Source organism: Trachurus japonicus, chromosome 11 (genome assembly GCF_045865225.1).
Source record: "Trachurus japonicus isolate A0001 chromosome 11, Traja_1.0".
In the NCBI taxonomy this organism is placed as follows: Eukaryota; Metazoa; Chordata; class Actinopteri; order Carangiformes; family Carangidae; genus Trachurus; species Trachurus japonicus.
Genome location: NC_140917.1, coordinates 8132543 through 8156985, shown reverse-complemented (window position 1 = coordinate 8156985; position 24443 = coordinate 8132543). Strand labels below are relative to the sequence as shown.

Here is a 24443-nt window from a genome sequence, read left to right as displayed (position 1 = left end):
AGAGGTCTGAGACTATTTTGGTCGCTTTTGAATACTTTCGATTTTCCCTGTATAGACGACATATTTTTTTTTTTTTACCATGTTCGGTATCTTTTTTCAGGACAACTTCACCTATATGATCAGATTTTTTCACTTAAACCTACTATATTAACATATTGAGCCCAAAAATCTATCAGTATTATCAGTAGATTCCACCACTTTTTTCCATTTTTGTAAAATGATGAATGAAAAAATCTCAACCAAACCTATAATATCTCCAATTTTACATGGTCTATCGACATCAAATAAAAGCTGACAGAGAGTTTCAAATCTGCACTTTCAAGTGAAGTCGACAGCAGCGCTTCAGGTGACCTAGTTTTTTTTGTTACGGCGCTTTGAAAACGGCTCCTCTACGCCGTGATCTGATCCCGACATCGACCCGTGACACTGGTAGAATAACACGTTCTTAATGACGATGATGTAAATGAATGAAAACTTTCTTCATCTACACTCAACAGAGGACACTCCCACACACACACAGACCTGATGACCAGTCCACCCACTCACTACAGTCAATCAGATTCTGTTCTGAGCAGCAGCATCGTTGCCGTGTCTGTCTCCATTTAGTCAGACGACAGTGTGAATAAATCGTCGTCCCCACAGAGTGTTTTTCATGTGCCATTACCCCTCTGTCAAGGTTATCCACATCCCCGGCTGAATGAGATGTTACAGAAGTAAACAACTTAAAGAGGCCGGTGTAGGAACATCAACAAAAGACCTGACAGCAGCTGGAGGCGCTGAACTCCATCTACTCACCTCTCTGCTTGTATAATACAAATACAAATCTGTGACCAAAAAAACATAACACTCTTGACCGCGGTGAGTTCACACTTTGTATTAAAAACAGACTGCAGACCATCCACTCCAGTAATTTCATGCAATTTATGAAGTAATGAAAAATCACCCTGAGCGAAAATGGAAGAAATCGACAATATTTCTCAGCATCTGAGTCTGTTTTTATGTTCACTTGAGATATTCAGCTTTTTAAATGAAGTCATTTGCAACAAAAGGTGATGGGGATGTTTTGGATGAATGAGAATGAATTGGTTCAGCCTCATATAAAAAGCTGCTGTAATGGTGCACGATGCTTGAAGGAAGACGAGCTTGGAGTCGGTGATTATCGGTTATATCGATTATTATAGCAGTAACTTTATGCAGCTGGTGCTGGTGAGCGTGCAACAGGTTTTTAAAAGGTACAGGTTCAACAACATCTTTAGAAAACATCACATATTGTATAAAGGTAGATTTCTATGTCTTGTTTTGAGCAATCAGATCCTCCTCTACTGTTTGGCTTATTGACCTGCTTCCACTTGATGCTAATGGATCAACACTGGCCTGCACGATATGAGCAAAATCGATGTGTGTGATGACACTGCTCAATATTGCAATGAAGATATGACTTGCAATAAATAAGCAAATATATGAGTGTGCATATTAACCATACAGTTCCTGAGTCTTTCTGCTTTAATAGCTACCCTGAAACACTGAACAAAACAATAGAAAGAAAGATTTTCACTTGCTATCAATTAACCCTCTCCTGCCTCCTCTCCTTATTTATAGGCAACCGTTTGCGATGTGTTGATCGTGCATGTTCATATCACACATGACGAGGAAAATAAGATTAATCGTTCAGCCTTATTGCAAAATATGGGACTTTTAAAGGTTTAGCAAAAAGGCCTGAAATGAAGTCTGCAGCAGGCCGGGTGCTGAGGTGTCTGGTGTGGGTCTGAGGCAGTGACCGTTTCATACACTAAAACATAAATCAATACTAATTTCAGCAGCAAATTCATTAAAGTGACACAAAGGCCGCTGCACACGCCCTGAGAGATTACATCAACCATCAGGTCAATAAGAAAAAATGGGGAGAAAGTACATCTCCAACTTATTGGGATTTTTCCAATTTGACAAACTGCTTTAACGATGAATGATCAAATCTATGAGGAAAAAAAAAGAAAAGAAAAATTAAATCGTTTCTGTGGTGAAAGAATTTGAATCTGTGGATCCCATAATGTTCATCATAATGACTTCATTCCCTGAGTGGACATTAAAGAGGCAATCTCAAAGATTTTCATTTAAATAAGTGTCCTTTAAGTCACTTTCTATCAGCGGATGACGTCACACAGCGGTGATGGAGCCTGTGACCCGCTGATGGAAACATACAGACGCCCTTTACTTGTATTTTACAGTTTTATGAGTTTGGTGCATCTAACGTATAAAAATGACAAGGAACTCAAGTCAACAAACACAGTGTTGGTTCAAGAACAAACCTGCAACTACCACGTACAGCCACAGGTGGTGCTACAGGTGGCAAAGTGATGAATTTTGATGATTTGTTGCTCTATTAAGAAATGTTTTTATTTTTGTGTAGGAAGCTGAAACACATGCAGGCTGAGTCAACACTAGGGATGGGTATTGATAAGAATTTAGCGATTCCGATTCCATTATCAATATTGCTTATCGATTCGATTCCTTATCGATTCTCTTATCGATTCTCATTGGGTGAGGGAATAAAAGAGAAATGGGTTTGTTTGCATTAATGCAGTGGTTGCCAACCTTTTGACATCACAGATTTCTGGTGACCCTCTTTCAAGATGAGCAAGCTCAGATATTTGTATATGCTGCATTTTATTTGATCTTGATTTATATTCAAGAAAGTGAATGTATAAAGAATATAGTTGTTTAACTCATTGAGTGCCAACCACGTAATTTCTCGTTTTTCGTTCCCATGCGTTGAGTGCCAAAAACGAAATTTTTCGTTTTTTGCTTTTTTTTTAAATTATGAAAATAGACACTTTAATACACATTATATGTAAATATGGGGACTCTACGACGAGGAGAACTGAAATAGATGACGATCAAAGTCACATGACAGCTCATGATCTGGAAGTTTTTATCATAACTCAGCTTCTGCAAACGGAGGTCTGCATGCAGATGCAGCGCAGCTGCTCCGCTGCTGCTCCGCTCTCACCCGCGAGGCTGCAGCAGCTGGGAGCTGAACCAGGAAGCTCTCAGCCCACTGTCCCGCCCGGTCTTCATCTGGAGCAACACCGTGTCCTCCCCAAAGTCCTCCCGCGGTAAAATCTGATGGTCTCTGGACCAAAGCAGACCGGCACCACCGACCCGTACCACAGACGGACCGCGACCACCGGCGGGACCGGTGTTCGCGAGCCGCTGTGGCCGGCAGAGCCTCACGTTCCGCGGCGAGAGGCTGTGACACGGCACGGTGCGTCTGTGTTATTGCTGTTTAGTGGCCCCCGATGGTGGTTTTGTGAATAGAACAACAATTGTTGTGTATATTTATCTTATACGAGCCCTTTGATCCAGAAATGCGAGTGTCAGAAGAGCGACAGACACAAACAGCGCACCTTTCATAAAAGACGCTCTATCTCCTTTTCTAGAAAAAAAGGAGGGATTTTGGTGAAACCCAGCCATGTTTAGCTTGACTTTTCTCAGGAACGGAGGCACGTAGAAACAAACGGTTTGTGGCCATTTGAAGGATAAAGTTAAACCTTTCAAATGAGCTACAGTATGTGTTGGTGGCAATAATATAGAATACACTATGGCTCTAAAATAAAAAGTCAAATATGGTCTAATTTGCCGGTACACTTGACTAAAACTTTGGAAAGGAGCGCGGCACTCAATGAGTTAAGATTGTGAAAAATAATTAGTTTATTTAATTTTTTTTTTTAATCAATTACTAGACATTTAAGGCGATCCCATTTGAATTCCAGGCGACCCCACATGGGGCCCCAACCCCAAGGTTGAAAACACTGCATTAATGGCTCTAACATTAAAAAAGAAGCCAGGACCGACCTGCCTGGACAGGTTAACACTAGACCACTGTGGCTGTGGGGCAGCTGTGCTCACAGGAGGAATTTAACAATGTTTCCATTACATGGTTTTTATGCATCTGTATCTTCTCACTAGTTATTGTTTTCATAACGTTCGTTTTTATGCGGAGTGAGCGAGTGAGCGAGCGAAAGAGAGAGAGCGCGCGAGAGAATAGACACGGCGCACCGTTTCACCTGGCTCCGAGCAAAACCTGAAAGGAAGTGGTTAGAATAAAGAGAGAAAAACAGAAAGAATAGACATGTAGCCTGTTCAGGAGATGTTGACCTGTCCTCCTCACGACGTGAGGGAGGGAGGACCGGAGGGTGTCTCACAGGTTTAGTGATGAGGAAACGTCACTGTCAGCTGCATCTGTCAGCAGCTCCGCTCCACGCAGACACGCCACTAACTTTATTTTGGGAGAACAAACGGTGACGTGTGGATATAAACACTAAGCATCCTCATTTATAATGAAGATTGATTTTAACGTAACGTCACGTAATTAATCAATTAATGCGCGAGTTTCTGAACCAAACGGAATCGATAAGGGAATCGTTAAAGCAGACACGCACACAATTCCAAGAATTGATCCAAGTTGGAACCGGTTCCGAAGAGGAACCGGTTTTCGATTCCCATCCCTAGTCAACACATACTGTAACAGTGAGTCAGCAAAAAGCGTGATAATAGAGCCTGATGTAAACAAGGCTGTCTTTGTAGTAAGAGCTGTTTCATGGGGAAAAGAAATGCACTCGGTACAAGTCTGAGGGCCTTTTAGTGAGAAACGCTGAATCTAAACAAAAGTCTGAAAGCTCAACGGAGTAAGTTTAAATCGTCGACCACTTAAACTGTCGACCGGTTTCACCATCAAATGAAAAGTGCTTTTCTCGAGCCACCGGATTCATAAATACAAATAAACCTGAATTCTGAAACGAGCCCTCGTCCTTATCTCGCCTGGAAACGGTTCCATCGCAGAATATAAATTACAGTAAGGCAGCAAAGCGTTGCCGTGGGATTTATCTGCCGTCCTCTGTGACGCCTGTTTATCTTTGTCTCTCTGCACTCACCTTGTGTAACGACGTTCTCTCAACCAGCTGGAAAGGGGAAGGGTCCACTCGTATCTCATCGATTTCCATCGGCTTGTCCATCTCTGCCTCTTCCCACGCTTTGATCTGCGGCGGCAAATGAGAAGCAAGGTCACGGAGGTGAACGGGCTGACGTTAGCTCAGAGTCGCTTTCCCCTGAGTTGAGCCAGAGGGGAAACACTTGGGTTTTCATGAGTCGTAGCACAAAGAGCGAATCATTAAATATATTTGAGACCAGAAGATTTTACAATTACATAAGTAATGGATACACTGTGCAGTGAGTTTTTGGGTCAAACTGCAGGTGCGAGTGTTTATACTCTACAGTCTGTGTGTGGCTGCAGGTGATAGATGGTCGTTAGCCTCCACTGAGGAGAGCTGTGCAGCTGTGAGAAACCTTGAATCCCCGTGTTGCTGCGTCCTTGCGTGTCAGCGAACTCCCCTCGGAGATTTAGGATGTCTGACACCTTTTAGCCTCTCTATGGATTCTACCTGCGAGCCTCGGCCCGCCGTGACAGGGGCAGCAGTCTTGTAGGATTTACAGGGCGAGGTTATGGGGCGTTTTGGTGCGGTGCCAGGGAGAGCAGCGACACGGCAGCCGACAGAACGGGGCTGCGGGCACAATATTGTTTCGGAGCTCTTAACAAGAAAGATGTCTCATTTAAAATTCTGTGTCACCTTGTGGTTTTGAAAAAGTGCCCCAGTTCTGAATCTCCCACCGAAAATGTGGCACGCATCTCAAACACCTGTGACCTACATGTGACAGGGATCTGAATGCAAACACTGAGCTCTGACAACTTCAGCTCCATAGTAAGTGAAGCTTAAAGCGTTCATTTGGATCTGTTTTTACAGGTTTGTTTCTACAGAGCAGACACAGCATGAAAAGTGGGATTTTCGTCCCCGTAAACGCCCGCAGATTTCCCTAATTACCGGCAATTAACGACAATTTATGGACTGCAAACGTCGCGTTCGTCCGTGCCACATACTGACGGAAACGAACCACTGGTGGAGGGGCTAATTAGCATATGAATCGCGGCGAAACAGCGCCGGGTCAGAAGGTGTTAATGGCTCTAATCAGCATATGAACAGCAGCAGCCAGGCGGGGCTTGAATGGCCTCACTCAGTATTGGTTGAAACCACTACTCTTAAACCAGAAAAATGACTCGGGATTGGTTGATATATATACTTTTAAACTAGGAAAATGACTCGTGATTGGTTGATATGTATACTTTTAAACTAGGAAAATGACTTGTGATTGGTTCATATACTTTTAAACTAGGAAAATGACTTGTGATTGGTTCATATACTTTTAAACTAGAAAAATGACTCGCGATTGGTTGACATATAGGCTACTTTTAAATTAGGAAAATGACTCCTAATTGGTTGAAATATTGTTATCCTATGGACATGAATTTATTGAGCAAAGAAAAATTGCCAGCAACATGTTTATTCACAGAAAGAGCTTTATTGGCATAAATAATAATAAAAAATGTATGTATACATAGCACAAAACACACAACATTCTCCTCCATGATCATACGGCACAGCTCTGTTTGCTGCGTCTGGGATGTAGGTAACAGATGACACTCTTTTTTAATTTTGTCCATGTTGTAAACATCTGTGGTGTGTTGCCCTGTATTTAGGATTTGCCTCTGAATGTGAGGCTGCAGAGCTCCAGAGACCTTTTCACAGCTTCCGCCTGCGCTGCAAGTATAACACAGATACACTTAGGCACAGCATTAACATGCATCCCCTTACATTGAACAGTAAGCAGAAAGTACTAAACGTTACTTACACACAATAGTGTCTTTATCGGCATCAGGCACAGTGGTCACGAGGTCAGTCTGTGAAAACAAAATGTACGGTTAAGATGAGTATCTGTTTACGTTTTTCCTTATGCAGCAGAATGAACACATAGCCTATTCTTTAAATCTTACCCTTGCTCTGGTTTGTAGCTCCTCCAAGTTGCCTCAGAGTTGTGAAGACGGCGTACTGCATCCTGTAAATACACAGAAACACAGTTTGATAAAGCAACACACTGGTTCAGGCTACTTTTAGCTTGGGCTACGGAAAGAAAGCTTTACTTTGAGGCTACTTAGCTTAGCAAGCAGGCACCGAACATATTCTTACCGCAATTTGGGGATTGCATCCGTCTTTTCCTCTTAGAGTTGGGCTCCTCTGGCCTGTTTTTCATCTCCAAGGCATGAAGGCAGTCAGTCCGAGTCTGTGTCGGCGGTAGTTATCTGACGAGACAGCCCACTAACAGCGTTCAAAAGCACTCTCCTCTCGTCGGTCTGCCGACTTGCTGTGGAAAGGTGTTCGCGTCCACGCAGAGGAGTTGAGGGGGAGGCGAAGTATGTCTATGGTTAAGACGCTGTCCAGCCATTGTAGTCAACGAATCAGCAAAGTTAGAAAAAGTTGTGAAGAAGTCTGTTTACTCCTTGCAGCCTCGCATCACCAGGCTCTTCAGACAAGCGAAGAACTCCTTGCAAGTACTTCCGTGTTAGTCCCGCCCATGACCTCACGTGATTGGATGAGTCTCGTCGGGTCCTCCAATCACAGGGGAGTTCATTGTTATATGGAAGAACTCGCGAGATGTGGTTTGCCCATCTCTCAACACTCATTCCAAAATATATGTTCAAAGTTGTATTCATTTAGACAAACCTGGGAAAAGTCCCATTGTCTAGTTAAAATGTGGTTGCTTTTCACTGTTGTGGTTGTTGTATTAATCTTTTTTACATAACATTGTAGTAGATAACACATTTTACATAATTTTTAAAAACCTATTTAGATGATGATTAAAGTCAATTTGTTTGTTTTTTCTCTGAATATATTTCTTTTAAAATAGTTGGGTTTTTTTTGTTTGTTTGTTTTTGTTTTTTTACATATGGCCCTAATACACCAGCGTACTTCTCAGTATTGACAAAATGTGTTCAAATGCATAAAAACTTTTTGTGGATGTTTTAAATTGACAGTGGGTTTTATAAGGATTAAAATGAAGTTAATACCTTTTAGAAAAATCTTACCTGGAATAACACTCCTCCTGCTACCAAGCTACACTGATTTGCATTTGTATAGCTCACAGCATGATCATTTACATGTTAAAGCCTTCCCTTGAATTAGGGAGAGGGGGGTGATGGGGGGGAAACTGCCCAGCACAATTTCTGACAATTCACGACAATTCCCGACAGTTGTGGGTGTTTCCTGCAAATTGTCGTATGCATTCGCAAACCTGAACTTCCACGACAATCTACAGTGCCGCTAACTGTCGAAAATCCCACTTTTCATGCAGTGAGAAGTCCAACATGTTGATATCATTATGTGTTTGGTTGATACAGATCAGGTCAAAACTAAGCAGGTTGTGTTGGAACCAAAATGTGCTTGAATCTGCTGGAAAAAAAGAAATTCTAAAGACTTAAAATCTCAACTTTACCTTCATTTATCATCATTGATCACTTGATAGATGACAAATCAGCATAACAAGAATATATGGACTAATTAGAACTAGCACTGCAAACAAACAAGAACGACATATTTAGGATTTATACTATAATATAAAAATGTTAAATAGTCTGGGCTGAAATAAAAGGAAATTGTCTGAGATGGAAACAAAAGTTCAGCGGTTGTTAGACGAGGTGTGTCGGAGAATTTATTATCACTCCTGCAGATAATGAAGACACAGCAAATAACATAGGAGACGGATTCATTTTTCTTGTTTGTCTGCAGCTCTGACAGATGCAGAAAAAAAAAGAAAAAAAGAAAATGTGGCACGACATCTTAGAAAATGTTCAAATGAAAATACCAGACGAACAATCCTCTTAATTATACAGCTTCGTCATTATAATTATTATTATTACAGAGGTGTTCTCGGCTCTGTTAAAGTCAAAAGAAGATTGCTTAATATTTTTCAGTCTCAAGTTTGAAAAATAAACTTTTAACTTGAGTCTAAAATGTTAAAGAGTTGGCTAAATACAGGTCTGGTATGTAAGAGTTGTGTCACACAGGTAAAATTGAATTCTGATTGTGGTGTGACTTTGTTATCAGCTTCTCATGAGGATTATTTCTGAAGCAGAAAGTGGATCTAACTCGGTCTTGGGCACCGAGGAAGTTGAGACTGAACGTGGACTCAAGGTTTGGAGGCTCAGCACAGGCGTGAAAGTATTTCATCACCATGTTATAAATAATGAAGTAGACATTTCTGCAAAACCTTTTAAATCCATCATCGCTCCATCGTTGCCTTACCTCCTCTGGTGTCATTGTGTCGGACAGGGGCGGAGGACTGGGCTCCTGGAGACAGACCAGAGACGAGACATGTGTGTGAATGATTTAATAAAAAAACACTTGTGTCACCTCCCTCCCTCTGAACCGTGGCTGGACATCACCTCTAAATCTGTCACACCTGCTCTGAATCTTAAATGTAGGGAGCCCTCTGTCTAGGATAACGTGTATAACAATATAATATTGTATAATATAGTTTGAATTTTACAAAATACAACAAGTAATTAATCTTTAAAGGGATAGTTCAACATTCTGGCAAATTGACCCATTGCTATAATCCCTATATTCATAGCAGTAGGTTCGTTACCTTTATTTGTCAGTGCAAGCTATTTTTAGAATGGCGGAGCAGAGCCGTGAGCTGCTCAGAGCTACGCTACGGAGGCTAATGGGATTTCTTGGTTTCCTTCATCAAACTCATCAAATACACAATCCAACAACTCCAAAACGCTCTGGTGGACAAGTTGTGACCTGCACATTCACCACGCTATGAGATAATAACACAACGTTACCAGACAGAGTTGTTTTAGAGGTAAATTCATGCAAAACCGCTGATGCGTGTTCCTGTCGGGGGCAGTTTTTCAGCAAGCAGTCTCTGAATTTCCCTCTAAAACAACTCTGTCTGGTAACGTTCTGTTATTATCTCATAGCGTGGTGAATGTGCAGGTCACAACTTGTCCACCAGAGTGTTTTGGAGTTGTTGGATTGTGTATTTAATGAGTTTGATGAAGGAAACCAAGAAATCCCATGAGCCTCCGTAGCGTAGCTCTGAGCAGCTTGTGGCTCTGCTCTGCCGTTCAAAAAATAGCTTGCACCGACAAATAAAGGTAACAAATTTACTGCTAAAACTATAGGGATTATGGGCCAATTTGCCAAAATGTCGAACTTTCCCTTTAAATTAATCTAGAAGTATCTCAAACTGACTTTTGGTCCCTTTCCCAGTTGTTCTGTCACACTGCAGTGACACCTGTCCTGTAGTCACGTTGCTGTCGTCCAGTTCCTCCTGCTCATCTCTCACCTCCAGCGGCTCTGAGGCTCAACTGGATACAGGTGGAGGTGAAATCCAGGCCAACACCTGCTGTGACCTGTTTTGTGAAGCAAAGCCTCCCTCGTTCATCCGTGCCCTCGCTCTCCGAGCAGGTTCGGCTGCCTCTTGCTCTCGGAGTCACAAAAATATTGTCGACTTCCTAACGGAGATCAACAGGTGTGAGGTTCCTCTGTCTGTCGCAGCGGGCGGCCAACTCGGTTACGAGCGATTTTTATAGGTCTTCTTGTTCTTATTCATTTTCTCACCTGTTTAAATCATCTTATTTCTTATCACGGTAATTAGACTAAAGTGAGAATGAACAAGATGTTGACACTGTTATTCCAGCCAGATGATACTCTAAAGGTCAGTGTTTGGTTTCCTGCCATCACTCGCTGTTAAGTAGACAAACACCTGATTGTTGGTGGCAATTTCCCCCACTGTGTTTCCATTTGATATCCAAGGTTGCAGCATTGTGGCTCGTAGCTCCCCCACCCACCCACCCACCCATTGCAGGAGTAGGATCGGGTCCAAAACCATAATAGAGAATCAGACTGGTAATTCACAAGCCACAGCGGTGGGCACGACAGAAATCAAATTCTAATCTTGCAAAGCTTACAAGCATATGCTTATTTTCAGTGCTGTTTCCATTCCTGCTTGTATAAACAGATGACATGTATTGCTTTCCCTGTGAGCCAGGCTCACCGCCAAGCAGAATAATAACTCTACCTCCGGTCTCTGGCTTCCCCCAATTTCCATATGAGACAAGGTTGAAAGAAAGATGCTCGACTTCGGGGAGTTTGTCTGAGGACGGCGGGGCGGCGGCGTATTCATGTGCCTCTGTCAATCTGATAAGTGTGTACCTCCCCGAATAGAAAGCAAAACCCTCATAATGATAAATTCACTCCACAAAAAAAGAGAAAAGAATAAATATTTATATCCTAGCAGTGCCAGTTTAAGCACGGGGGTTTGGGATTGGCATCGCCAAAAAATGATGGGCTGTTATTTGCATTTCAATGGTTGGTAACACAGAGGGGAAATTTCTTGGCGACTGAGTCCGTCCCCAACACCTCGAAATAGTTAGACACAAAGACACAAAGAGGTGGTGATATAATATCACTAACATGACACACAGAGGTGTAAGATAATGCATGTTCACTGTCGACATGAACACACACTCACACACAGACACAGACACAGACACACACCTGTGACTGTCCCTCCATCTGTCTGTTCTTGGGGGTGAAGAGACTCCTGAGTGTTTTCCTCACGGACTGCAGAGGACCTTTGTCTGTGTGGGAGAGAGGGGGATGGAGGGATGGAGGGATGGAGGGATGGAGAGAGAGGCAGTGGCTGAAGGTCAATAAATTATACAAACTCAGAGCCTTTGGAGCGAATAACCAAACTGCAAATGGAGGTTTTAGAGAGACTGCGGCAACCCCCGGCAACTCCTTATTGTAGTTGCCTGGATACCGTTTCACCGGCAGACTGACTGTTGTTGTGTGTGATAGGCGACTGAGGAGTTTATAGTGCCATAATAGACACACACACACATGTACACACACACACACACACCAGCTGGTCAGTAGCCGTCACAGAGCTGCCAAACCTTCCCTCACTCCTGTTAGTTCCAGACTTATCAACTCCAACGGTTTAACATCTGTGGACAAACAAACGCTGAACCACATTCGGTGTGAAACAGTGTGAAAGTGAAAGAGAGTGTTAAACACACATTTCTTAGTGTTTAATATTCTGCATTTTGCATTTACTATGTTTAGTCCTCTTCATATACATCAACTCAAACCTACAGCCCCAGAGAGAAGAGACTGACAGGATGCCCTTCACTGTGAAATAAGGATGTCACCATTATAGATTATCTTGGTTCAATTACTGTCAGAGAAATAATCACGGTATTACAATTATCACGATTAATATGCATTCATTTATTACACTATGAATGTGTAAAATCAAATATAGTATTTACATTACTCATTATTTACACAACATTTTAAGTATCTATTATTATAGGACCAATTATTAATCCCCCAGGGAAACCAAATGTTTAAGTTTATTTTAATCTTTTTTTTTTAAATTACAAATGACACGCGTCACTAACATTTAAATTCCTACCAATTCAATGTTACGTTACTGTAAATGGAACAGTATCTGTGCATTTACCTTTACTTTGGCGACATGGTTCAGACATATCTTTTTTGGAAAAGAGACAGTATTTAGGAATCTTTTTGATTAATCAATAGTGGCGTTTAATACCGTGACTAATTGTGAAAACAAGTAATCGTGACGTCCCTACTGTGAAATGGACAAAACCATTTCCAGAGGTCACAGTGACCTTGACCTCTGACCATCAAAATCAAATCATTTCCTCCTTTGAGTCCAAGTGAACGTTTGAGCCAAATGTCAAAGTGTCAGGACGTGTTTTGCAGTGAGAAGATTAAACAAAGCCTTTAAGTTAAGTGCGTGACACATCTACAGAAATAATAATGGTTCATTGAACAGATGAACGTGTGTTTGACCCGTGCACATTCTCCTACAGGTTGTCTCACATCATTTCATACTTCATAAGCACCGACAAGATGTGCTCGTGTCCTCCGGGCTCTGATGTATTTAACACATATGAGAACCTAGTGAGCTCGGTGCACCATCTGCGCTCTGACTAAATGCTTAGTCATAACAGTTGACTTTTTTTTTCTGTGTTGGGGACACATAGCAAGCAAAAAATAAAAAATAAAATAAATCCCATTACATCATCCTTGTGAGCAAAACTTGTCTGAAGGAATCAATATTACTGTGACAAGCCCCATAAGGCTTTTGTTCCCCAGCGCCGACTGCATGCCACACAACTCTCCAAGTGTAACGGAGCTAAGGAGGAGAGATCACAAACTGTGATTGTTCTCCACGCTTTGATTTGTTTCTACATTAAAGTGGACGTTACGTGTGGCGCCAACAGAATCGCCATTTGTGGGGTTGACAAGCAGCAAACTGGAGCGAGTCAAGTCTTTATCCTTCGCTAACCACAGCGAGGACATCCGAGATATTTTAGAGACAATATATGAATGTTAAATTAAAACTTTCCGTTATTATTATATTAATCTTTACATGGTTATAATGTGAGGAGTTTACATGTACAAATAACATGAAAAACATTTTTTTTTAAACTTGTGATACTGTTTTTTAGTTTTTCTCTGGTGTGGCAGCAGAACACGTCGGATGTGTTTTCTTTTTAACATAATTTCCAACTTGCTGCTCATTAAATGAACTGGTAAAGCAACAACTGAACTTTTACTCCACTGTGAATAAAAGCTGTTGTTTTCATCAACAAAATAAATTAGTAAAAAATAAAAACTGTGCTCAGGAATGTGCAGCGCTCTCACCAAGAACAGGAGCCGTGTGGTTTGATGAAGGCTCCGGGGGTTTTGCAGGGGGGAGGGGCCCGTTCCTCTCCTCCTGTACTGGACTCCCCTGCAGACCACGACCACAGATGAGTATAGGAGTTATTATTATGTTTTTAACAAAGCACTTTAAAACCAGGTGTAAAAGGAATTGGATATAACATTTCTCAGCTAATAAACAACAAACTCTGATGACGCTTGAAATCAGAGGTGACAGATTGGACACTGACCTTTTCTCCGTCCTCCTCTTCCTCCTCGTCCACGAAGGCGAAGGACTCCCAGCTCTGCTTCTGAGACTGGTTCTGCTCCTGCAGGCTGCGATCCTGAATCCAGATCCAGACAAAAGAAGAAAAAAAGATCAATATTCACTGAGACTCCCTTTGGATTCCCACTGTGCTCTACTTTCCTAAATATGATACAGGCCGTAATAAGACACAGAGCATCAGCTGGTAGTCGTGCGGTTCGTACCTGCATGAGGAGCCTCCTCTCCGGTGACAACCACCAATCACAGAGAGCCAGGAGCTCCACCCTGTCGACGCTGCCCAGGAGGATCATCGACTCTGGAGGAAAGAGGGAAAAATGACTTGACTTTTGTTTCCATTTTGTTTTTTTCTTTCCGATGGCCACAGTTCTGTTCAAAAACTCATGTAACCACCTTTTGAGTCGACCAGTGGGATGGATTTGAGTGAAAAGGAATCCAGCAGGAGTTTGACTTCTCTGTAGGTCGACTGAGACGATATAAAGTTCACCTTCCTCACCATGATGTCCCCAACAAAGATGTTGTACTGGCTGTGGGACAGACACACAAACAGGAACACACAGTCAAAACACTTTGGTTTCACCCATGCAGGGGTCACACTTTAAAAAAAAAATCATTTTCCAGGATATTTTCTGCTGCTACAGAATGACACAATAACAATACATCTGTACATCCATAATACGTCCCATTATTTGTACCCTATTATGTTCATTTAACCAGTTTGTTTCTATGTTTATTCTTCTCTCACCCCCAGAAGTCTGATTTAAAGGTGTGCAGTCTGTGGCTCTAACTTATCTATGAAATATTCTCTTGCATGTTTAGAAATTCTGATAAATTTTTCATAGAACAACGCAAAAACATGTTGTTTTTGTTTTTAAACCACATCAAAAACTGCTCTTTGCCCTGTCACAGACAATAGGTCCAATACTGGTAATACTCATCAACTCAAAGTCTCTAGTTTTCTAGTTTTTTTTCTTATTTTCCATGACTGGAGAATTTCCATTTTAACCATTTTCCAGGTTTTCCAGGACGCGTGGGAACCCTGCCATGTTTGAAGAATCTATATGTTGGGAAACAAACGCGGCCTCCAATCCGCCACCAGCACCAACCTCATGTGACCGAAGCCGAGCTCCGGCAGGTACGGCAGCTTCTTGACCTGGATGATGGAGTCGTAGAGAGAGGGCTGCAGGCCCTGGGCCACCATGTTGGCCAGGATTACTGCCACCATCATGGGCAGGATGTGGGAGATCTGGCCTGTCAGCTCAAAGCATATAACCGCCGTGGACACCGTGTGAGTCACTGCGCCGGTCAGCGCTGCCGCTCCTGTCAGGGACATGGGATGGGATGATGATGGAGGGAGGGAGGGAGAGAGGGAAGGAGAAGGAAAGAGAAGGAAGAAAACATAGGTGGTGGAAACAGCAGGGAGGAGTGGGGAGTAAGGAGGAGGAGGTGGAGAAGAAAGGGAGGATGGAAATAGATCATCATAGAAGATGAAAGAGGAGGAAGTGAAGATCCAGAACAAAACATAAACAAGAATAAGAAAAAAGGTAAAAGAGCAAATGAAGAGTTCATTTGCAAAAGCAGATAAATGCCATTTTGAAAAAGATGAGCTGATGCCTTTGAATTATTCTTTGCATAGTGTTGTTTTCAATAAAGCTTTATTTTTTTGAGCTACATCTGTTTTGTTACGTCTCATCTACTTGGTCAAAGCCACTCAACTTTGGTTTGACTGATATCACTTGGTGTAAATAATAATTAAAAATTGTTTTGAAAAATTTTTGAAAACGGAGTTATCGGCTTTTGCAAATGAACTCTTCAAATGTGAAGATAGGAGGACATAGTAAACAAGCAGGAAGTTAAGGAAGCAAGGAAGCAAGGAAGGAGGGAAGGAGGGATGGGCTTTGTAGGGCAACGAGATGGGGAATGAAGGAAGGCCAGGTTTCTGGGTCAGTGGCTGTGGAGAGGACAGCAGAGGGAACCGACGGTGACATTTAACTGTCAGAGCAAAGCGACCACATGCTCTGACGGGAGAGGAGGAAGAGGAAGGAGAGGACGACAAAGGAGGAGGGAGATGAAGAAGATCGGGTGGAGGGTAGGAGGTGGGGGGTGGGGGGGTTGGGACGAGGACTTGACAACGAGTGACAAGTGGAGGGGCAGAGAGGTTGACAGAAGAAGAGGAGGAGGAGAAGTTAGAGGAGAGCAAAAGATGGGAGAAGTGACAGGAGAGAGGGGAGAGGACGTCGTGGCCGCTGCCGACAAGCTGAGAGCGAAGGAGGGTGACAGTTAAGGAGGAGGAAGAGGAGGAGGAGGAGGAGGAGGAAGAGGAGGGTGGGATGGACAGTTTGACAGTAAAGCTAAAGTGATATTGTGTTTTTAAATTATGCAAAGTTCAGTGACGGACGGTTATTTGCTACAGTACGATTGAACCCAGGATTGTGCGTTTATTGCATCACATTGTTGTTGTCACATCCTCGCTACAGTAATTGCCCCAGCAGGTTCGTCTTGCCCTGTCGACAGCGAGTCAGAACTGGAGGTCGGAGAGGGGTGAACACAAGTTTGCAGGTGTAGCTACGCTGACAAAACTGTGAGGAAACTAAGCAGATGAAGGGAGAGGGGAGGGGTGCGGGGGGGCGGGGCTAAGAGGAGGAAAAAGGGAGACTAACCAATGACTGCGTACCCTCCGGGGGTGATGCGGTAAAGGATGCCGTCAAACACGATCCCGTGAGGAAACAGCGTGGCCATGATCTCCCCCACCAGCCGGCCGAAAGCTGCTCCTGCATGAGGAAGAGGAGGAGAGAGGAGTCTTCAAAATCCAATCCAATCCAACTCTATTTGTTGAGCACTTTAAAACATCCACAGAGGACCAAAGTGCTGTACAAGACACAACATCTTACATAAAACATAAAAATTACACATATAAAAACAGGTCAAATAATCTAACAGGCATATAACATGGGTAAAATAATAGCTGTGCAATAAAAGAAACAATAAAATAAGATAAAAATCAAATCAAGTCAAATCAAGCCAACATCTTACTAAGGAACAAAGGCCAAGGAAAAGAGGTGGGTTTTAAGAAGGGATTTAAAAACCGGCAGAGACGAGGCCATTAATGTTTGGAGGGAGATCGTTCCATAGTTTTGGAGCTGCGACAGCAAATGCACGTTCCCCCCTGAGCTAAATAAAAGATGGAAAGGTTTTCAAAGAGCGGCAGCCTACTGTAATTAAATCATAAAGAAAGAAAACACCAGTGGGGCTCTACCGGTCTCTCTCAACGTGATCTTTCTATGTACAGTAATGACACAAGAAGTGTTTTAGTGTTTCTAGTGAGAGCAGATGGTGCAAAGGCTGATGACAGAAATCACTTCCAATGTGATTATCCTCTTCGGTAAAGACGCCAGAGTAGAAAACAACAGGCCTGTTCAGAAACACCCTGTACCGTCGCATTTAGTTTCTCCATTTACAGGAAAAAAACTAACAAAAAAACTTGCTAATAACTCTGAAAAACAAAAGGTCAAAACATAATCAGCATCAGCGAGTAACAACCGGAGTGAACTGGTGCTTTCATTTTTCATGATGCTCTGAAAAAAAAAAATCTTTGTTAAAATTTCTGCTATTGTAGCGCGTGACATTTTAAAACCATTCAGATACAGTATGACCCTCCCATCTCTGGGGTTGAAATTATTCATTTGTAGTTGTTTACAGTTGGTACTAATGAATATTTTAAAGTAAACTGCTGCGACAGGTCAGGCTCCAGATGCTGCTCAACACAACAACAAGAGATAAACTGCAAACTGCTGCAAATAAACACTGATTCCTAAAATGTTGTTCTGAATAATAAGAAACTGAAATGTGATATTAAAGATAATGAAATAAAGACGTTTGGGAACATAAATCCAGTCAGACATCATGTCACTGAACAAGCAGGAAAACAACATTTTCTAATCAGAGTTAAGGCAGAATGATTTATCATGTGTAGCTCCACGGCATATTCACAGAAATTAGTTGTTAAAGGGGACATATTATGGAAATATCACTTTTTGAAGACTCTTTAAGATGTATTTGGTAATTTTCTTGCCTTTCAGCCCCCCAAATGTGAGAACTGACAAAAAAATCTGTAATTTGCAGGCTCCCTAGGTTGAAATCCAGATAATAATGGAACGTTACGAGTTGTTTTCGAGGTAAATACAGAGACTGCTTGCCGAAAAACTGCCCCCAACAGGAACGCGCATCAGCAGTTTTGCATGAATTTACCTTGAAAACAACTCGTCTCGTAACATTCTGATATTATCTCATAGCGTGGTGAATGTGCAGGTCACAACTTGTCCACCAGAGTGTTTTGGAGTTGTTGGATTGTGTATTTGATGAGGGAAACCAAGAAATCTCATCAGCCTCCGTAGCGTAGCTCTGAGCAGCTTGCGGCTCTGCTCCGCCGTTCTAAAAATAACTTGCACCGACAATTAAAGGTAATGAACATACTCCAAATTGCCAACATGTTGAACTATCCCTTTAAAGTACAACAGCAATGGTTAGAAATAGTCAAAACAGGTTCCAAACGAATCACAACAAAGCTCTACACTAAATCAATATTTCCACCAACATCATAAACCAGGATTAAAAGGCTGCTGGTGCGTTTGCTCACCCAGTATGAAGACAGGCATGAAGGCTCCAGATGGGATGGGCATGGTGGTGGCCACTGCAGACATCCAGAACTGCAGGACAACAAACAGGCAACAACAGTCAGACAGGGAAACGCAGGACAGGAAACACTGTGTGTGTGTGTGTGTGTGTGTGTGTGTGTGTGTGTGTGTGTGTGTTGACTGCAGAGCAGAACCAGTATCAACACACGGGCCAGAGATCCAGGTCTGGGTCCAGACTACGTGTCATGGGACGTGTTGAGTTAATGAAACTGAAGTTAGTGTCTGTACTTTACATCTCATCTGTTTCAGCGCTGCAGCTCATCAAGATAAAAACTGATGAGCTGCTGTCTCATACGAGCAAACAGGTGAAGAGCTATTTTTCTGTTTTGTGCTTTCACCTTCAATAATATCTCCTCTGTTGTGGCAGGTTACCCACCTAATACTAATTAGATTGCTTCTGAGATGTTGTGTTGCATAGCAACAGGAGCAACGTAAAGTCCCTGCGCCCTTTTGAGCTCTCGTCTCTGTGTTTGTGTTTGAGTAGGAGAGAAATAAAAAATCCTCCTTTTCGGTCGCGGCCTGATGAGTCGCAGAAGTGGAGAATCTGGAAGTGATCTGTGTGTGTGTGTGTGTGTGTGTGTGTGTGTGTGTGGTGTGGGGGGGGAAACCCAATCACCCTTGGGTGTCCTTGAGCAAGGCACTTAACCAACAGCTGCTGCAGTGGAGCTGTGACTGGGTGGCGCCCAGCTGGATGTGGGACTGAGTGGGTGAGGAGCGTGTGAACTCCTCTGCACAGAAAATTAAAGCTAAACTCACCGTGCACATGTCACACACAGACACACACAGAGACACACACACACACACACACACTGTTTGTCTCCAAACAATTTGTGTATTTATCAGAATGTAACTTCAAAATAGCTCGTCTAATAATGCGTTTTGTTCTTGGCTGCAGACAGCTCATCAACGATAATGACTACCTTCATACAGGCTCTGGAGCTCTGTGTGTGTGTGTGTGTGTGTGTGTGTGTGTGTGTGTGTGTGTGTGTGTGTGTGTGTGTGTGTGTGTGTGTAAGAGAAAGAGTGTGTTTTCCTTCCCCTCCGCAGACACCACACGCTGAGCTTTCTCATTCTGATTTTGCAGGGATTGGTGAGAAACACTACATTAGCATTTTAACAGTCCAGATTACCACTGTATACATCATTTGTCATCATCGTTTGAGAACTTAATTACTGTGGTACAAGATAAAAACTCATTAGCATGTCTCTCACAGGGTGGCTGCTATCCTGATGACAGAGAAGGACTGCGCTCACTGTCTTCCTCTCGCTCGTTTAATCCTGACAGTCAAACACAATCAAGAGGAAACACACAACTCTCTCTCTATCACACACACACACAGACAGACAGACAGACATTCAGCACACACTCTGTCATCAGTGTCAAAAATCCTGAGACAGATGGGAGTAGAAACACTGCGACACAGAGTTTGATATCGACCAATTTGGAGATGGAATAAAAATTAAGAGGAAACACGACGGCCTGTTGTTCAGACGGTGGAGAGTTCTGAATTATATTATTGAGTTTCAGGTTTTTTAACAGATAATTATTGTATTCTAACTTTCAGGAAATTGCAATATTCAATTTAACTGAATATGTGTTGTGTTAGGGTCGCCACTGACCAGTTTTTAGGTTTTTAATGCATAAAAGTACCACATAAATTTGTTTATTGCATCAAGGCTTTTTGACTTTGTCAGGAACAAAATAAAACAAAAACATTTTGTTTAACAAAATTCCAAAATGCTCTGGTTAAAATTATGACATTTGTGGTGCGGTTATAAGAATAAGAACAATAATGAGAGTTAAAACTGAAATCATAGGTGCAAAACCAACCTTTTTATGTATAAGTAAGCCTAGCAACGTAACCAAGAGATGAAAAACAAATGATAAATAACTGTTTTTAGTTTTGTTTGTGTTTTTTAAGACTCGGGTCAAAACTGACCCTAACACAAGCGACGGTTGCAGAAAGCAAACACAAGACGATGTTAAAAGCCAGATCGTATAAAAACCTCCTCTATCACTATATAAACATGAAGTGTTTCTAAGCTAAACAAACTTTCATGCTTAACTTTCTGTTCATTTTCAATTTTCACACTTGAGTTTGAGTCTTAATAGAAACAAATCACACAACATCTCTTCTCTCTGAATCCTGTCTGTGGTTGTGGGCTTAGTTCTCCGTGTGCATGAACCGCTGCTGCTGACGAGCAGTTTGTTCATTAGCAAACACTGTGAATAATCAACCTACGAATCCCACAGTCTCTCTTCAAGGGGACAGATGTTTACCGCCGTTGCTAGGGAACAATGTCGGTGCTTTAATTTGCCAAATACAGGATCAACTGGAAAAGATGCACAGAGCCACTTGTGAGGAGCCGTTATCCTCCATGTACATAAAACACGGGTAATCTTATCCTACGCAGACGCAGCAGTGAAAACATTGCAGATTTCAACACGCACTCACACTTTAACTACTTAAGTTGAAACTGCTTCAACATTAGAACTGTACTACCAATCTTCTTCTTTTTTTCAACTGCATTGCCATTAACACACCTTAACTAAACTTAAATAAACAAAAAAAAAAATCATTTTGAGATTGGGCGTCACCTGTCACGCAGAGATATCACTGTATAAAGGTAGAGCACACATACATTTATCTAGTTCTTAGTAATTTAAAACAATAAATGAATAAGAACTACCAGTGTTAAAGCACCTTTATATTCACAATGACTCTGTGTTACAGTGTTTCTGTCTTGCACTTAATTGGACATTTATCGGACAAGCAGAGAAAAGACAAACAGGTAGCCAGAGCATGAACAAAGCAGTGAGGGAGAGAGTGAGAGAGTGTGTGTGTGTGTGTGAAGCTGGCGGCAGCAGAAAAGCAGAGAAACACAGATGTGTTCCTGTGTGTGTGTGTTGTGTTGTGTTGTGAGAGGAGTTTACTGGCCAGCTGCTCTCAGTTTTGGTTGAATTAGATTCTCACTACAGGGAGCCACTCTGCTCAACTGAGAAGCTCCATGACTAAACCAATGCAGTGTATGAGTGACAGGCTTTAATGTCCTGGTGAGGAGATTATTTTTGTGGCATTTCTGCCTAATTTGACTTTAGACCGAAAACAGAAAAACAGATCGAGGTTGAATCTTAAAAAGGCAAAATGGACTTTGTTGGAGATGATGAAGTCATTTGGAAATCTAATGGATGATCTAGGAAAAATGTTAAAGTGATAGCGTGCCATTTCAAAGTCTTAGGCGTGTTTATTCATTTTCGATTCAATTTCAATTCCTCTGCTGGTAGTTTGAGTTAATTCACGTGTGTGTCTGTCTGGTGTGTGAGATCCAGGCAAATCCAGACAAAACCCTGGTTGAGTTGGAGAGCTGAGAACAGTCAGAAATCACAACCTCACGTGGCTGTTGTTCAAGTTTTGATAAACAAATACGAGCACGAACACAAGCATGTGACTTCCATGTAGACTGGGAAGTTTAGATTTTGTATTTGCAGAGAAAGTAATCTGCTTCCCCAGTCCCCCCCCCCCCCCCTCGCTCTTCTCTTCTTAAGCCGCTGAGAAGCTGCAAACAGGAGGCAGCGACAACTCGGTGCTGTTTTCTGCAGCAGTCAACAGACTGTAGGCGTTTCAGGACTCCAGGGTATTTAGAGACCAGACGTGGTCTGTCTGTGTTTCTCATACATGAAACACATGAACTCAGGTCACACTGTGTCTAAATACAGAGCAACACTGGGGGTGGACAGAAAGACAGCACAGATACCATGAGGATGAACAGAAACGGGGCGACTCTCTGTTCACTGAATCCAGTCTTCAGCTCTGTTAAAGGTCCAGTGTGTAAAATTTGTCAAGGTTTATTGGCAAAATCTGAATATTCTACCTATGAATATATTATATATATAAGTGTATAATAGCTATAAAATAAAATTTGTTTGGTTTTTGTAGCCTTATAATTATAAATACATACAGCAAGGGTCTTGCTTTAGAGAGCGTCACCATCTTGCACCGCCATGTTTGTACGGCAGCCTGAAGGGAAAATCCAGCCAGCCAGAGAGCGCGTTTCAGGCGTTTCATGTTCATAAATAAACCGACGAAGAAGAAGGCAGAAGGAAAGGAGGAGGAGGAGGAAACAGCAGACATATCGTAAAATGCTTTAGACCTTCTCGCTCCATGCTCCTGAAATACTCCCAGTGTTTGTCCTCGTAGGCCACCATCACTTTGCCGACAGGAGGGTTGAGTGCGAGTTTGCGCTGCGATCTAGAATCTGAAGGCTAGATGTCACGGTTTTCCCCTCTTTTTTACACACTGGACTTTGGACTTAAGTACAACAGACTGAAGTTTATTCAGGTTAACTGGGTGGTTTGTCGACACAGGTCTTCCCTCTGTTTGGCAGTTTGTCTCGTACCTGAAAGGACCTGAGGAAACTCGTATGCTATAAATTTTTTTTTTAAGCATTCAGAGAGCATGAAAAATGTTTGTTTACGTTTGTTTTGGCGGCTCGTTAACTGTCGGTGCATCAGGCTGCAGCCGGGTGGGGGGGCTGCCTCTCTCTCACTCTCCCTCCCTCTCTCTCTGTTCCAGTCTGTTCAGATTTTGGTTTTGGGTGTAATTATTCTCAGCTCTGTTCTGATCCGGTCTGACTGTTGTGAAGTCCTCTGCTGTGACATTGTCTGGATGTTAATGACACCACCACTCGCCGATTTGTATGGGTGGGAGCCTTGTCTTTAAAAAAAAAAAAAAAACGGCCTTGGATGCTGCTTGGTGAAGCCTCATACGCCGGGTCGGGGGTCTCTCATACATCAGTCCTGCTCCATGAGTCATTAATGTGTCAATAACTCACAGCTTACTACCATCGGTCACGGTCCATGTTGCAGCCGAAGTTTATTTGGGTTGTTCGGAGCTGCTGCTTCACCTCGTTTCTCCCTGTGGGATTATTTTTACACTTTACAGGCAGTTTCATCAACTTTCTGCTGATTCACAGTCAACCCAGCATCCAGACCAGATTTATGTACACACGTCTACGCTCATGAAATATTTAAGTAAACAACTGAGAAGATAGAGAGAATGGTAAATCTCCAGGGTGTGTGTGTGTGTGTGAGTGTGTGTGTGTCTGTGTGTGCAGCTGCTTTAAAGAAAACATAAGAAAGCTGGAAGTGCTGGCAGCTTTCCAGAACTGTTGACCTTGGACAAGGAGATGAGGAGCAGGACAAAGACACACACACACACACACACACAACACAAACACACACACACACACGCTCCTGTCACCAACACACAACATGAGTGACCTGCAGCAAAGGAGGAAGAGAGGGATGATGACGAAAATGCTGACGTCAGGTGGAGCCAGCCTCAAACACACACACACACACAGACAGAGACAGATGCATCACACACTTGTACTCACACAAACAATGAAGCACACTTGACCTGCACACGAAAAACCTATTAAATCCAGCAAACACACACACACACACACACACACACACACACACACACACACACACACACATTTACGAGCAGCAAACAGACCTTCATGACGAAGAAGAGCAGCAGGATGATGAAGACGCTGACGTCGGGGTGCAGCCAGGCGATGGAGCGGCCCAGACCCACCGGAGGAGGAGACCCCGAAATCTTCGTCCACGTGAAGTTGTCAAACAGAGAGTTGATGCACTCCCTGGGCATCAGCTGCAGAGGAGAGGAGGAGGAGAGGAGAGGAGAGGGTGAGGGAGGAAGAGGAGAGGAGGAGAGGGTGTGAATGTAGTGGGCACAAGGGGGTGAGGGGGAAAAGGGAATGAAGGTGGGGAAACTGTAGAGAGATGCTCAAGTGGGAGGAAAGGGG

At 42.7% G+C, this 24443-nt stretch overlaps 1 protein-coding gene and 1 long non-coding RNA gene across 4 annotated transcripts in view; both read right to left on the bottom strand.

The window, feature by feature from the left end:
• The window catches only part of LOC146978119 (chloride channel protein 1-like), a 69834-nt gene that overhangs the window by 15136 nt on the left and 30255 nt on the right, over positions 1 to 24443 (bottom strand). For both annotated transcript variants that reach the window (XM_085790839.1, XM_085790838.1), the window contains exons 12-22: positions 24134 to 24289; positions 18554 to 18623; positions 16578 to 16688; positions 15024 to 15237; positions 14311 to 14444; positions 14124 to 14215; positions 13886 to 13978; positions 13638 to 13725; positions 11454 to 11536; positions 9189 to 9233; positions 4932 to 5036 (exon numbers count right to left, since the gene is read on the bottom strand). In XM_085790839.1, coding sequence (XP_085646965.1) covers positions 4932 to 5036; positions 9189 to 9233; positions 11454 to 11536; positions 13638 to 13725; positions 13886 to 13978; positions 14124 to 14215; positions 14311 to 14444; positions 15024 to 15237; positions 16578 to 16688; positions 18554 to 18623; positions 24134 to 24289 — 1191 coding nt within the window. The remainder of the gene's footprint in view (positions 1 to 4931; positions 5037 to 9188; positions 9234 to 11453; positions 11537 to 13637; positions 13726 to 13885; positions 13979 to 14123; positions 14216 to 14310; positions 14445 to 15023; positions 15238 to 16577; positions 16689 to 18553; positions 18624 to 24133; positions 24290 to 24443) is intronic.
• On the bottom strand, positions 6473 to 7392 carry LOC146978120 (uncharacterized). Of its 2 annotated transcripts, none has more exons than XR_015037042.1 (4): positions 7077 to 7392; positions 6884 to 6945; positions 6742 to 6790; positions 6473 to 6645 (listed from the first exon to the last, which is right to left on the bottom strand). It is a non-coding gene; the product is annotated as an uncharacterized LOC146978120 (long non-coding RNA). The 2 variants fall into 2 exon arrangements; XR_015037043.1 differs by having other exon boundaries at positions 6479 to 6650.